At 36.2% G+C, this 13394-nt stretch overlaps 1 protein-coding gene and 1 long non-coding RNA gene across 4 annotated transcripts in view; both read right to left on the bottom strand.

The window, feature by feature from the left end:
- LOC111519814 overlaps positions 1-13394 on the bottom strand; it is a 47504-nt gene that overhangs the window by 6191 nt on the left and 27919 nt on the right. The window lies entirely within an intron of this gene.
- Positions 10886-12239, bottom strand: LOC6639779 (mitochondrial import receptor subunit TOM40 homolog 1). Its single transcript, XM_002062774.4, has one exon. The coding sequence runs from the start codon at positions 12087-12089 to the stop codon at positions 11064-11066; it is 1026 nt and encodes a 341-aa protein (XP_002062810.1). The 5' UTR covers positions 12090-12239; the 3' UTR covers positions 10886-11063.

The raw sequence follows: 13394 nt of genomic DNA, 5'->3' as shown, positions 1-13394 counted from the left end.
TTTACACAAAAAATGTGTAAAATTTATTCAAGTAAATTACAGAACCTCTTTCTCAGTCAAAGGGGAGTTCATATTTTTGCCTGTCTAACGTAAGTTTCTTTACACATTTTGATTTTTAGTAACATAACTTAAGTAATAACGGTTTGCTATGGTTTTATGGTTTAATCAACACTCCTAACATCTCGACCATTTGCAAAATTATTTAAACATTTGAAAACTGGTAAAGAACACGTAAATTTGTTAATAAGCTAAATCATTTAACTGCTCGATTCGTTTGCTGCTGCTCGAAAGCATTTTGACATCATATTTGTTAACAAATTGAGCTTCGCCATCTCATCATCAGCGGGTATCGTCATCCTCATCATCGTCATCTTCATTATGATTAAGCATTTGAAATAGGTATTCTTAGCTGCCATACAAATGCAAAGCCAAAACAATTTGAAAAGTTCCTAACCTTTGACAACAGGCAGCTAACACACAGCTTTTGGGTTGGCTGGTTGGTTGGTTGGTTTGTTGTTTGGCCTGCTCTACCTCAATCATCAGAAGCAATTTTACAATTCTATAGCCCACAAAGTAGACGCCAAAACACTCGTGGAACAATGTGTCGTTGGAAAAGTGGCTTCTCAACTGCGAAAAGACGAAGAAAAAAGAAGCAACGAAAACCAAAAACCATCATATATGTATAGCTAACTTGGACTAGACCCAAGAGACAGAGAGAGAATGAACCACAATTCGGCGTTTGGTATCTGTATCGTGTGGCATAGAAATGAAGAAAGTACGTGTGGCATGACGAGCAAACAGAAACGATAGAAAAAAATAAGAAGAAGAAAAACGAACGAAAAGAAACCATTTGGAAAATATAATCAAATTTCTGTTGCCTTCTAAACCGAATGCTATACATAACTAAGTACATACAAACATATCGACATATACATATATAGCGGATATACATATATCCGAGTGTGTATATATTCCTACACATTTATAACGTTAACTTGCATTTTGGAATTCCTATTTCTTTTTTTACGCTGTGTGCCCCACATTGGCACACGTGGGGGCTGGGCAGGCAGGCAGGGGCAATGTGTGAAACGATTCGCTCTGGAAACCAAACTTAAATGGCATTGAAAACAACTTTGTTTGTTGCAGTCGTGAGGGGAATACACACAACCGTGGGCTGTGGGCTGTCGTCTGTCGTCTGTCGTATGATAAAGTAAAGGTTCGACCTTGATATGCATGTTAGTTACATGTTGAATTAGCATTACCTTTCCAAACGTAATCAACTGCTGCATTCAATTGATTACTCTAGGTTCATTGTTGCAGCAACTGCAATTATTTTCAGACTCTATAATTCTTATCTAACAAAGTTAAGCACTCAATGAGTTATCGCTCCCATTCGATAAGGTCAAGACATTTTCTTATCATTGCCAAAAAAAATGAAGTAAGTAAGTCGTCTCGCCGACTTGGGTATACCATACACCAGGTGAAACAAATATTTAAAATTTCGAAAACCAAATGTATGTCTATTAAATTGTTTTAACACGCCTCATACCATATGCTATCTCACTCACTCTACAAACACACGAGCACTTTAGCGCCGCCACTAGCCAACGGCCAATTCTGCCCTTATGCATCGCGTAGCAAAATACGTTCATACGCATATTTTGCATGTTTCTAGTCCGATTTCAATCAAATTTGGTAGTTTGGTAGAAATAGATAAGATTAATTAGTCCGCCAAATTTGATTGCGATGGTCAAAAAATTGCAAGAGCCAATCGGTTTTTTCTAAATTATGGAGGCGGAAGTGGGCGTGGCAACATATTAAACTATATGTATTCTGCGCGCATACTAAGCCAATATACATACTAAATTTGGTGACTTTAGCTTTGTTAGTTTTCGAGAAAATCTGTTTTGTTTAATTTTCGGGGGCGGAAATGGGCGTGGCAAAATTTTTAAATAGTCAATATCTGCGCGTCTATTAAGCTAGCTTACATACCAAATTTAATGTCGGTAGCTTTCATAGTTTTTAAGAAAATCAGAGTTATGTAAATTCCGGGGGCGGAAGGGGGCGTGGCAAAAAGTTGGAACAATTATTTTCTGCGCGCTAACTAAACAAGTATATAACCCAAATTTGATGTCTCTATATGCCATACTTTTTAAGAAAAACAGTTTTATGTAAATTCCGGGGGCGGAAGGGGGCGTGGCAAAAATTTGAAACAAACTCGATAAGCGTACATACTACACGAGACTGCATACCAAATTTGGTGGCTCTAGCTCTTATAGTCTCCGAGATCTAGGTGTTCATACGGACGGACGGACGGACGGACGGACGGACAGACGGACATGGCTAGATCGACTCGGTTTTTGATCCTGATCAAGAATATATATACTTTGTGGGGTCGGAGATGCTTCCTTCTGCCTGTTACATACATTTTGGCGACTTTAATATACCATTTCACCCTATGGGTGTATGGTATAAATACAACAGAATTAGTTAATACGATAACTTGTTGGCTTTTTATTCGTAGATTAAAAAACTAACTAAAGTCATTAGAGGGCTACAGAAATGCATTCAAAACATCGGCTCTGAGTACTCATATTCGAATATAAAAGCTATTTAAATTTAATTTTAGTTTTATTTTGAATTATTCATCTTTAGTCAGCATGAATGACAATTCTTTTGGAGATTAAAACGGAAACCTTCTTATTGGATAATCCAACTGAACCTTAACAAATTTAGAGGTCATCTCTCATGGTCTTACGGAAAAAAAACTGACCTTAACTAACTCGCACCACTATTAAACGCAATCCTTTTAGCCAAACCCTTGTTGTCGTTTTTGTATTTCTTGTTTTCCCCCAATTAATTAACAAACATTATAAATTTTTGCTTTGCCTTGGCCCTTTTTTTTTGGTTTTTGTCCTGTTGTGCCACTAAATACTTTTCAAATATTGTGTTTATTATTCATTTAAAATATTTTTCTGCATAAATTTTCCTTCAAGGGCCCCGGCTAACTTCCTTTCAGTCGACCTCCACCCCACTCCCATTGGCCACCCATTATCGTTGTACTCCACTTTCTACCCACTCAATGACCCTGATATACAATGCCTCGGCAATTAAATTACACAATGCTTGGACGACAAAGAGGCAAAAGAAATGAGGGCCCAAAGAGTTGAGTCGACCCAGAAGGTACCCTCTACATTTGAGACTAGGAGAAGATGAAGACAATTTCAACGTTCTTAGATCTTGAGAAAAAATTATATAGACCAATGGATGTGACGGATAGAGCTGGAAAGCAATTGATGTCTAGCAATACCGATTCAGGACTCCGATAAAGAGTCTAAGACGAGACGATCCCCATCGTTCGAAATGTTCCAACTAAATGTTATTCCATCCGGTCACGCACATTCCGTTAATTCTAATATACCCACTTTTTCACCCCATCGGGCTTTTACAGGGTATACGAAAGGAAAAGGGTTTAGCAACCAAAACAACAACAACAACAACAGCGACAAGAAAAAATGCCAGTTGACTACTGAAATTTACAGTTCAGGGCATTTTAGGGTTGCTTTTAGGGTTGTGCGTGCCTCTGTGAGTGTGTGTGTCTGTGTTTCCGTGTGTGTGGATACAGTGTTGATGCGCTTTGTGGTAAATAGAAGATCCATGGAGCATGAATGATGTATGGTTCTGGGTTTCTCTCTCTCTCTCACTCTCTCTCTCTCTCTTTCCCTCATTCCTCTGTTTGTCTCGTCTTTTCTTTCCCCTTCACAACTTGTGAAAGCAGTTGAAATTAAGATGCTAACTGGTTCTAGTCGCTGCTTTGCTTCTTCAAACAAACTAGTTTTATTAGAGCCAAAACCGTAATAAATACATATGCCTAAAGCTATGTGTGTGTGACATAATAATGGGGATAACTAACTTAGCAAACTAACTAACTAACCAACCAGCTAACTGGCTAAAGAATGAATGAAAATGTCGACAAACAAATAAACATTATTGTTTCATGTTTTTGCAATCTAATCAACTTTTTTGAAGAAATAACCCAAAAAAATAATCTAAAAATACAAAATTTTGCATTTAAATTTATGACAAAACTAGAACTTTTGAGGGAAGGAAAAGGAAAATTGATTAGTAAATTATTAGTTAAAGATATTCGCTTAGATTCGATTTATATTTCCAGATGATTTATTTATATAAACAGTTTGAAACATTTAAAACCTTCTCTCCATTCACTTTGCCTCGATCAGTTTTAGTAATTCGTAGATTTCCCTGATCTTTTACGATCACAAAGCATTACTAATGTTTTTGTTAAAGGTATCATTATGAACTGTCACGCGATTTGCCGACTTTTTTTATCAGATACACAGAAATATTGCAAATAATTGAATTCATAATAAAGTCTTATTGGAATTCTAAGAACTTTTCGATAAGAGTTTTATGAGTTGTTTGATTGCAATATATTCCATGAGTTTTGTTCAAAAGTCAGAGGGAAAATTGAGTTTAGCTTAGGGTCATTCATGTTCCGTCGATTTTTTGCACTGTATTTACATTATTTATAACCTGTCTTGGAGTTAGTATTAAGTATTTGATTTTTTTGTTTTTTCTCTGAGTTTTTTTCCATTTGTTCTCTCATGGCTGTTGCTTTTTCTTTTCCTTCTGAGCATTTTCATAATTTTCTAGGCGCCATTTCTTTGGCGCTTATTTTCATTAATTTGTCATTGTAATTTTCACTCCCCGTCCTACCTCCTTCTCTCTCTTACTCTTACTCTCTTGCACAGTGGCGCTGAGCAGCTACCGTACGGTTGTCTCCCGTGGTCCGTCCCTCCCCGTTTGAGCCATGCTTTGCATAAATCATCGTTCATTGAAGCGGTCATAATCAGTCAATGTGCCGTGCAAAATTATGCACTGCCTTCAGTACCCTCCTATAGCCCCTCCTCTCCACCTTTCATTGCTACTTCTTTCTATCTCTGTCTCTCATTGAACTGTGTACTGATTGCATTTTATTTTTGTTTTATTGCTGTGACAAGCGAGTTCCGCATTTTGTTGTTTCGTTGCCCTTTTTTTACATAATTGATTATCTGGACTTGGAGTTTGACTTGCAAAAGTCCAAGCAATTTTCTCTCCATCTTAAAACCTTGTGTCTTTCGAATCGACATCATCATTATCAACATTATTATCATCATCATCATCATCATCATGATTATTGGCAAATCTTTTGTTATACCTTGTTTGGTGTCTGTGTGTGTGTGTTTGAACTCGTTTCTCCCTTTCCACTAGACGGGGCCAACTGCATTTGACAAAGACTGTAATTTTCCCGAACTCTCCTCTCCCCCCAGACATTGTCGTCGAGGTGGAGGAAAACTCAGCAGCAAGCGAAAAAGCAGCGCAGAAAACTTTTCCACTGACAAAAACTGACAAAGTGTGTGCAAGTCTGGAAATAGTTTGGCAAGAGTTCGAGTTCGAGTTGCCGAGTTTTTCCTTCTTTCTTTCCTTTCTTTTATTTCTATACTTTGTCGTCGTTTGCACTTTGTTCACTTTAATTTTATTTCGTTTTAGTTTCTGTATGTTTATGTGTGTGAGTAAAATTGAAATTACAACAAAATGGCATTTGTTGTGGGCGTTGAAGACCAGCAGCAAAATAGAAAATGGAATTGTAAATGTATTTGACTTGACTTGAAAGAAAGAGAGTGTTATTGAAATGGAAGTTTTCAGTCAACATTTTTTGTCGCTTGGATTTTGGCTAATGTTATGGCTTATTAGTGTATCCACTCAGTTTTTAGATATAAATATGTATGTATGTACCTGCCTTTCTATTTGCGGATAACGATGACAAGAACGTAGAATGTCTACTTATAAAACATAAGATAAGGACACGAGGGGGCGAGGCAGAGTAAATGGCTCTTCATGTTGTCATTTTGACAGACATACACATTAGGATAAACAGGATGTGATGATGGGACGAGAATGGATGAAGCACTTATTAGAAATTTCATCTAGGGAATTGTAAGCAATTGGAAATGTTACAACTATCTGAATAACTTTTTAAACTCGCAATGTTAAAAGGGAATATTATATTACAAGTTTTGTATAAAAAGAGCTAGAAAGTAAAGCCAATTGGCTAATACCCTAACATACAGTGCCGGATGTGGAGAGTAGCGGGGAGGTATTTTATATTGCTTTTATTTATATCCCTCCCTAGTTGAATTACAGAATGTTTATTATAAAGATGCTGGTTTATGTACACATATTCATGGATTGATCCAAGGGGCAAGTCGAAGATTTCTTCGAGGTATATAGCGAAAATAAACTTTTTAAATAGTAAACAACAACAAAACTTTAATTATTTGAATTCGCATTTTGCACTTTTTTTTTAGGCGAGTTGAGTTCGAGGTGGAGGTCAAAACTTGACGTTAACGCTTTGTCAATTTGAGTAGACAATTTAGCCAATTAACTTGAGTTATCATAAAATCAGTTATGCCCATATTCCACTAACCTGCATCTAGGAGCTAAACTCTCCTCCCCTCGTGGGTCGTTCAACCAAAGTACAAACAACTTTATTGTCAGCACAAAAACTCCTCCCACTACTAGACCCGCCCACCAACTTCTTTTTCTTCTACTTAGTTTATAGAGAGAGAGAAACAGCAAAAACCGAAACTAAACAAAAACAAATAAAGATTGTTTTTGTTGTTTGCCTTTTTCTTTTGGCCTCTTTCAATTGTTTTTTGGTTTTTACTTTTTTCTTTTTTTTTTGCCTTCTTTTATTCGACTTTTATCATTGTCGTCGCATCTGGGTTTGGTTTTGAATAGTTCTTTCGGGGCTTGTTATACCCTCTCTCGATTGCCCCAAAAGCGGCATATTCACTTTGAACTTAAGTGATGTTCAATTTGTGTTTCATTATTTGTTACTTAAGTAGTCAAGACTATATAATTGCAGTGTACAACATTTAAAAATACTCTTAAAATCTTGTTGGTCACAAAAATATTTTGTAATATATTAGAATATTCTGAAATTTGTATTTGATTCACTTGCACAGATCAAAAATTACCCTAACAGATTATAACTTTGTATTTGGCTAATAAAATTGAATGACACACTGTGTGAATATTTCGAATAAAAAATTTAATGGCGAACTGGGGAAATATTCACTATAGAAATCTATATAATAGATATATTTAATAGGTTAGTTCAGAACAAAAAAGTGGCACAAAAAAGTTTATAAATGTTATTGGCTATTTTCAACAAATTTAAAGTCAGTTTTAATATACTTTACTAACTGACAGTAAATAGTAAGGATAATTAAGTAAAATTAAATAAAGTATATCAGTAAATTGTAAGGGTATTAAATTTACAGTGATAAATATCGGTTTTTTGTTTTGTGTTTAAATTTATTGCACGTAAATATTTAGTTTTTCATCTTATTTGCCATTTTCTGTGTGAAGGTCGTTTTTGTTATTGTTGTTGTAGTTGAAGTTATTGTTGTTATTGTTGTAATATAAAACTAAAATCCCATTGTAATATTATAGTTAAATGCCTTTTAAATATGACCTGCATTAAATATGGGTGTGTATGTATTTTGTATTTACCTTTGATTGCGATTTATTGATTACACATTGTTTGTGCTTCTCTCTTTAAGTAAATTTAATCACTTTGAGAATAAATTAATGTTTCCCCCATTGTCATTTGGATAATTGTACACCAAAATTATAAATATTTATCAATTATCATGACTAAACTGTATTCATTATTTGTTTGTTTAATTCAATGTTAAAGCCCTTTAAAGCACGAACAAAACTGGTTTTTGAATCTGAATCAAAGTTTAGTTTTAGAAAGTTAAAACAATTTAATTGTCTCATTGAATTGATTTTAGTTCCATCAACTACTCTACTTGCTTTTCAGCTATATAATTAATTAATTTGCGAGTCGATGAAAGAACATCACGAACTTAACTGTCAATTTCCAGCACTCAAACTAAACCGGAAAGAAGTTCCGCGGGGAAATCCACCAACTATCGACACTGTCTGAATTAATCTACAAATCTATCAAGAGGCTAATGAAGTTCCTAAATCACAGCAATTGGGCAAAGTTAGTCAATGCGGGAGACTGTTTCTTATAGCCTTTTTTGGGATGTGAATTGGGGGAATTGCCCCTTAAAGTATAGTATGCAAAAGTATCTGATTGTTCATAAAGTGATTGAACAATCACATTTCACAAAAGAAATTGTTTTCATTCATCAACAAAATTTAACACAGAATTTTCATAACTCAAAGGGAGTTAATTTTAAAGCTCATTATGCAATACAATATATTTTAATGTAAATAAATAAAAATTGCACCAAAAATTCATAGGAAATCCTTCAACATTTCAATAAATATTCCCGTTGGTGAAACGAAAAAAAATTCCAATCGATAAATAAAAAATATTTCGTAAAATAAGAATAAAAGAAATGTTGGATTTCCGTTTCTGGTTCCAGGTAGTTCCGTTTACACACACAAAAACTGAAAAAGGAAAATGGAAATGCCGAGGCAAAATCAAAATGGTGGCCAAATAGAGCATAGAATATTCATGTATTCATAAGTACACACAGCCACCACAACTCGAAATCAAGAATCCCATCAATCCCCAAAAGGGGAAATCCCCCATCCCCTTCACCCGCATCCCCCCACCATGTCTCACCCTCTGTGGCTGTAATCGGCCACAAGGTCAATACAAAATGGCGTGTCGCTGCTCAAATACAAAGCACAAAATGGCGTATGCATTGCATTAGCATTGCAGAACTATCGAACTTCATCCATCCTTCCGCCCTTTACCCCTCCCTCCTCTACGCCTCAGTGAGCTTCTCTTTGGAATTTTTCTCCTCTTGTTAAAAAAAACAACAAAGTTTTGCGCTTTTTCCACTTTTTGCCAACCAAAGAATAGAGTGAAAAAACTAAAGCGAAATATATATGTATGGATACATTTTCCATCTTCTTTTTGTATTTTTCTTTTTTTTTTGCCGTTGATTGGAAAACTTGCACATTGCAAAGTGGATTTTGGCTGAGTTTTTTCCATTTCTGTACAGTTCGTTGCTAATTAAAATGCTTTTCCATGGGTTATTTGATGTTTTCCGCGCAACGCAGCAACCAAACGTGTGAAAGTTATCAGAGTCTTAGCCAAAAAGCTTTATGGGTCATCCAACACACAAAGTTTGTCATTACAACATTTCATTTTCATGTGCAGGACAGGACAAGCAGCAGCAAGTGCTCTTCACTATTGACGCACTTTGTTTGCTTGTTTTTAGTTGTCAGTTTGTTGGTTCCTTGGTTTGTTTGTTTGTTTGTTTGTCTGTTGGGTTGTTTATTGGTTGCGTGTGTCCACCATCAAGGCGAGTCAAAAGCTCAAGGCAAAAGGCGGAGTCAAGCCATCTTATATAGCCTTGATTCGTTTGCCTTCTAAAATTGTATCCTTGTATCATTAATTAAGATTGCACACACAAACACACGCAAGCTCAAAGTGACAGAGGAAGGGAAAGTGAATACGACTCATTGATACCTTATAGCCTTGAAATGTCTTGCACTTACTCTACTTATCAGATTAAATTTCAGCTTTCGATTGCAAGGCAAATGAATATGAAGCACACTCTGTCTTTTTGACCCTGCTGAAATGATGACCAACCCTTGAAATAATGTAAAATTAAATAAATTCCATAACAGTCATAAATTTCAAGTGAAACCTTTATTAGACGATTTATGTATCTAATTTGGAAAACATCCAAAAATATTTAAATATTACAAAGTTAAAGAAAGTTCTTTGAATGGGTTAATCAAGCTGAACCTAAACTTAACATTAAGTTTAATGTTTAAAGAAGTAACAAATTGGCAAAACTAGATTTAAGAATGTGAAAAATTGCCCTTTAAAGTATGCTATGAGTCACTTGATGTAGGGCCTACGAAAAGCTAAATGATGCTGAATAGAAAATTTTCATTCTGCAGGTTTAAAATTTATTTATTAACCAGTTCATGGAACTATTCCCAATATCAAAGAAAGACTTTTTATTTCTTATTATTTGCTCTTCAAAAATACTTGAACTTAATTATTGATTCTTTAAAAACGTCTTAAAATATCTGCTAGTTTAGTTGTTGATGAAATTAATTGCTTCATAAGTGCATAATAAATAGCATTACCTGTTCCTACACTCTAATATGCCTCTAATACCCTAACCCCATAAAATTTAACGCACATTGCGTTTTATCTATGAAAGTTAGCGGAGGACGACGACGAGGACTTTGACTCCTTCTGCTTCTTTCTGATTTGTGCTCCTAATTTTACGTGTTTCTTCTACTTCATGTTCTGGTTTTTGCACCCCCACCCCGACCCCTCTCAATCATTGTTTTGCGTGGCTTTGTTTTTACTAGTTACCTTTTTTGGATACGGTTTCCAACCACTCCGCTCCTCCGGCTCTCCCCTTGCTCACCCTTTTTCTGGGGAATACTTAAATTACATTTGCTTGGCATTAAATTTGCAATCCGAAATGTTGTCTCGTAAAACTCTGTCGCTCTCTCTCTCTCTTTCCCTGTTCCGTCTGTGATACCAAAAATTAATTAAATTTAATCAGCTTAGGTAATTAGTTACAGTAATTTCTCACAGCGGTGGAAGACACGAACAGAGATGCAAAAGAAGGAAGCTACTCGAAGGAGTTTCATAAATAGTTAATGCAATAAGAGTTTTAGAAAAGTCATTGTGGTATTATTTGCTTTTTTCCTGCTAATTTCATTAATCATTCAGGCTTTAACTCAAGAGAGAAATTGGAACGCCTATAAATTCAAGGCTTTTGGAAGTTAAATCCTGCTTTAATTTAGTAACAATTCTGTGCTTTGAATTCCTTCTACAATTTAATTAAATATTAAATAATTATTTATTGTCGTTATCGTTATAATTTATTACAATGAACATCTTTATACATATGTATACATCGCACACATTTTGGCCAAATTACAGTTAATAGAGAGAATTTTGAATTTTTACGAAATCGAAAACACAAACAAAATAAAAGTGAAACTACTTTTTCTGGCGAAGATTATCATCATCCCTTTTATCCAATCATCAGACCACAACCTAACGTAAAGACACTCTTGACATAATTCATACGACCGCTAAGGGCAAAAGCAAAGGGGAGGGGCTGCAAACGTTTCTCCAGGACCCCGCAGACATGCCAATTGGAATCGAAAGAACCGCGAAATACTAAATCCGCCTTGGGTAAATCAACTTGATAGGCTAATGTCGTCACCGATTCCTGCATTCGCAGACTTGTCTCCACTTCCACACCAATCTGGAGCTGATCACTGGCCTTCCGATAGTAACAGACGTGCAAACCATTCAGGCCCAATGTGCCCGACCACACGCAATCCTTATCCCCATAACGTCCCACCAGAGAGAGTAGAGCTATCTGACGTCCTGGAACATTTGGACCATACTGATAGGCCAATTCGGTGCCCATGGCCAGACGACGAGTTATCGATTGTAGATATTGGGCGACCACGACACCAGAACCAGACAGAATGCCAGGATTACCCAGTGTCAAGGAGGCAGAGTAATTATCACCACGATAATCATTAGTCAGTTGTGTGGCCATCAGGCGAGAGTCCTGAAATTGGGCAGCAAATTTGCAACGCAATCGCGAAGACATCTGATGTATGATATTCGCATTTAGATTTCCCGAGGCATCAATATCGGCGAGTAAGACGGGAAATGCCTCCGTGGGTCCATATTGTTTGCATCCCACATAAGTGGCCCCAAAGCGATAGCCATTACTCGACGAGGCTGTCATGTTCAGGGTGTGCGAGATTTGAAAGTGATTGCTCAATCCCTTGTTCAGCATGATGCGAGCACCCTCAAAAGTGCTGGCCTGTATTTCTCTGCACTTATTATGCAACTCCTCAACGGTTCCGGGATTTTCTAAAATTACTGGCGTTCTCTTGATTTCAGCCTTTATTGCCTCGGTCAGGGATGCCGGCAGAGTGGACATCGGTGGTGATGAAGGGGGTGGTAGGACACCTGACCCTGATTGTCCAGACATTGTCGTCGATGTCGGTGATGATGCAGCCAACACGTTACCCATTATGCTAACACAATAACGGTACGAATTCTACTAAAAATCTTTGGAATTATTAAATTTTTTTCCCGATTTTTTTTCCACAAATTTTGTACACTTTTTTTACTCGCATAAATATAAAATATGTGAAGTGTGTGTGCCAGTGTGCTGGAGTGTTTGTGTGTGTGTGTTAACGCACACAAATCAAAAAGAAAACTACGACAATGATTTTTTATGCTTTTCCTTTTCCTTAGCCGTCTATGACAGCTGTCAATATTTCTCTATAGAATTGGAGCTGGCAGTTTCTTTTTTCCCACAGACTTCTCCAACACTTATTGTGAGATTGTGTATTTGTGTGTGTGTGCTTTAAGCAGAGACAAACTAAAACGTATAAATAACTGGAAAAATTGTCCTTTATGAAAATAAGAATTGAAACAACACGACTGGTAATAAAATGTTGAAAAGTATTGCAAACTAGCCAGAAAGCCTTCTAAACGCATTATATACATTTTTTATATGAAAGAAATGTTTCCAATAATGAAGAAAGTTTTTATTGCAGATGTTTAATAATGAAAATTAATTTTATTCTATTTCAAACAATGTTCTTGAACTTGATTTGATTTAATTTTAAAGCATTTTTTCGTTCAACAATGTCTTTAAATGTCTCAACACGAGAATTACAAGGACTAATTTTAAGCTTTTCCCAATCTCTTCCATTGCTGCTATCTAGTAAAGCAACAAAGGACTCGCAAAAACTAGCTTAGAGTGTTTTACTTGACCCTTAGTTATTTGCAAGTTAAACACAACTAAAAGGATAGAGAAGCAAAAAGGAAACTCAATAAAATGCCATGCAAATGTCGAAAGACAAAAAGGAACACAGGGAGAGAGGGAGACAGAGAGAGAGAGGAGAGGGAGAGGGAGAAAGAGAGCAAACCCAAAAAAAATACTGCAAACAGAAACCGCAATAACCGCAACACGTTACCGTTTTCCCAAAGAAAATGGCAAATAATTGGCCAAGTACAACAAATTTATGTACACCCCGAAATACAGTCTGTCTCTCTTTACATACATATATCTTCGCCTTGGGTCTCTTCCTCCCCCTTCCTTTATCGTTTCACAAAGTCGCCTGTCTTTGCCTAATTATGCAGCCAAGCAGGTTGATAGAGGATGATTTGATGAAGCAGAAAAGGGGGCTGAGGGGGGGCCTCATGACTGGACAGTAATAGATAAACTTTGTGTGCAAATGAAAAGTTATGATAGCAAAAATAACCAACAACAAACATGCGACGACTTGAAGAAAAGTTTTTCCCATTTTTGCTTTTGCCTTTTTCT

This window comes from Drosophila willistoni (genome assembly GCF_018902025.1).
Source record: "Drosophila willistoni isolate 14030-0811.24 chromosome 2L unlocalized genomic scaffold, UCI_dwil_1.1 Seg196, whole genome shotgun sequence".
Classification (NCBI taxonomy): domain Eukaryota; kingdom Metazoa; phylum Arthropoda; class Insecta; order Diptera; family Drosophilidae; genus Drosophila; species Drosophila willistoni.
Note: the sequence above shows the minus strand (reverse complement) of the source record. Positions and strands in the feature narration are given on the sequence as shown.

Bases quoted from the DNA above. Each gene is read 5' to 3' on its own strand.
- LOC6639779 (XM_002062774.4), bottom strand. From the start codon at position 12,089: ATGGGTAACGTGTTGGCTGCATCATCACCGACATCGACGACAATGTCT.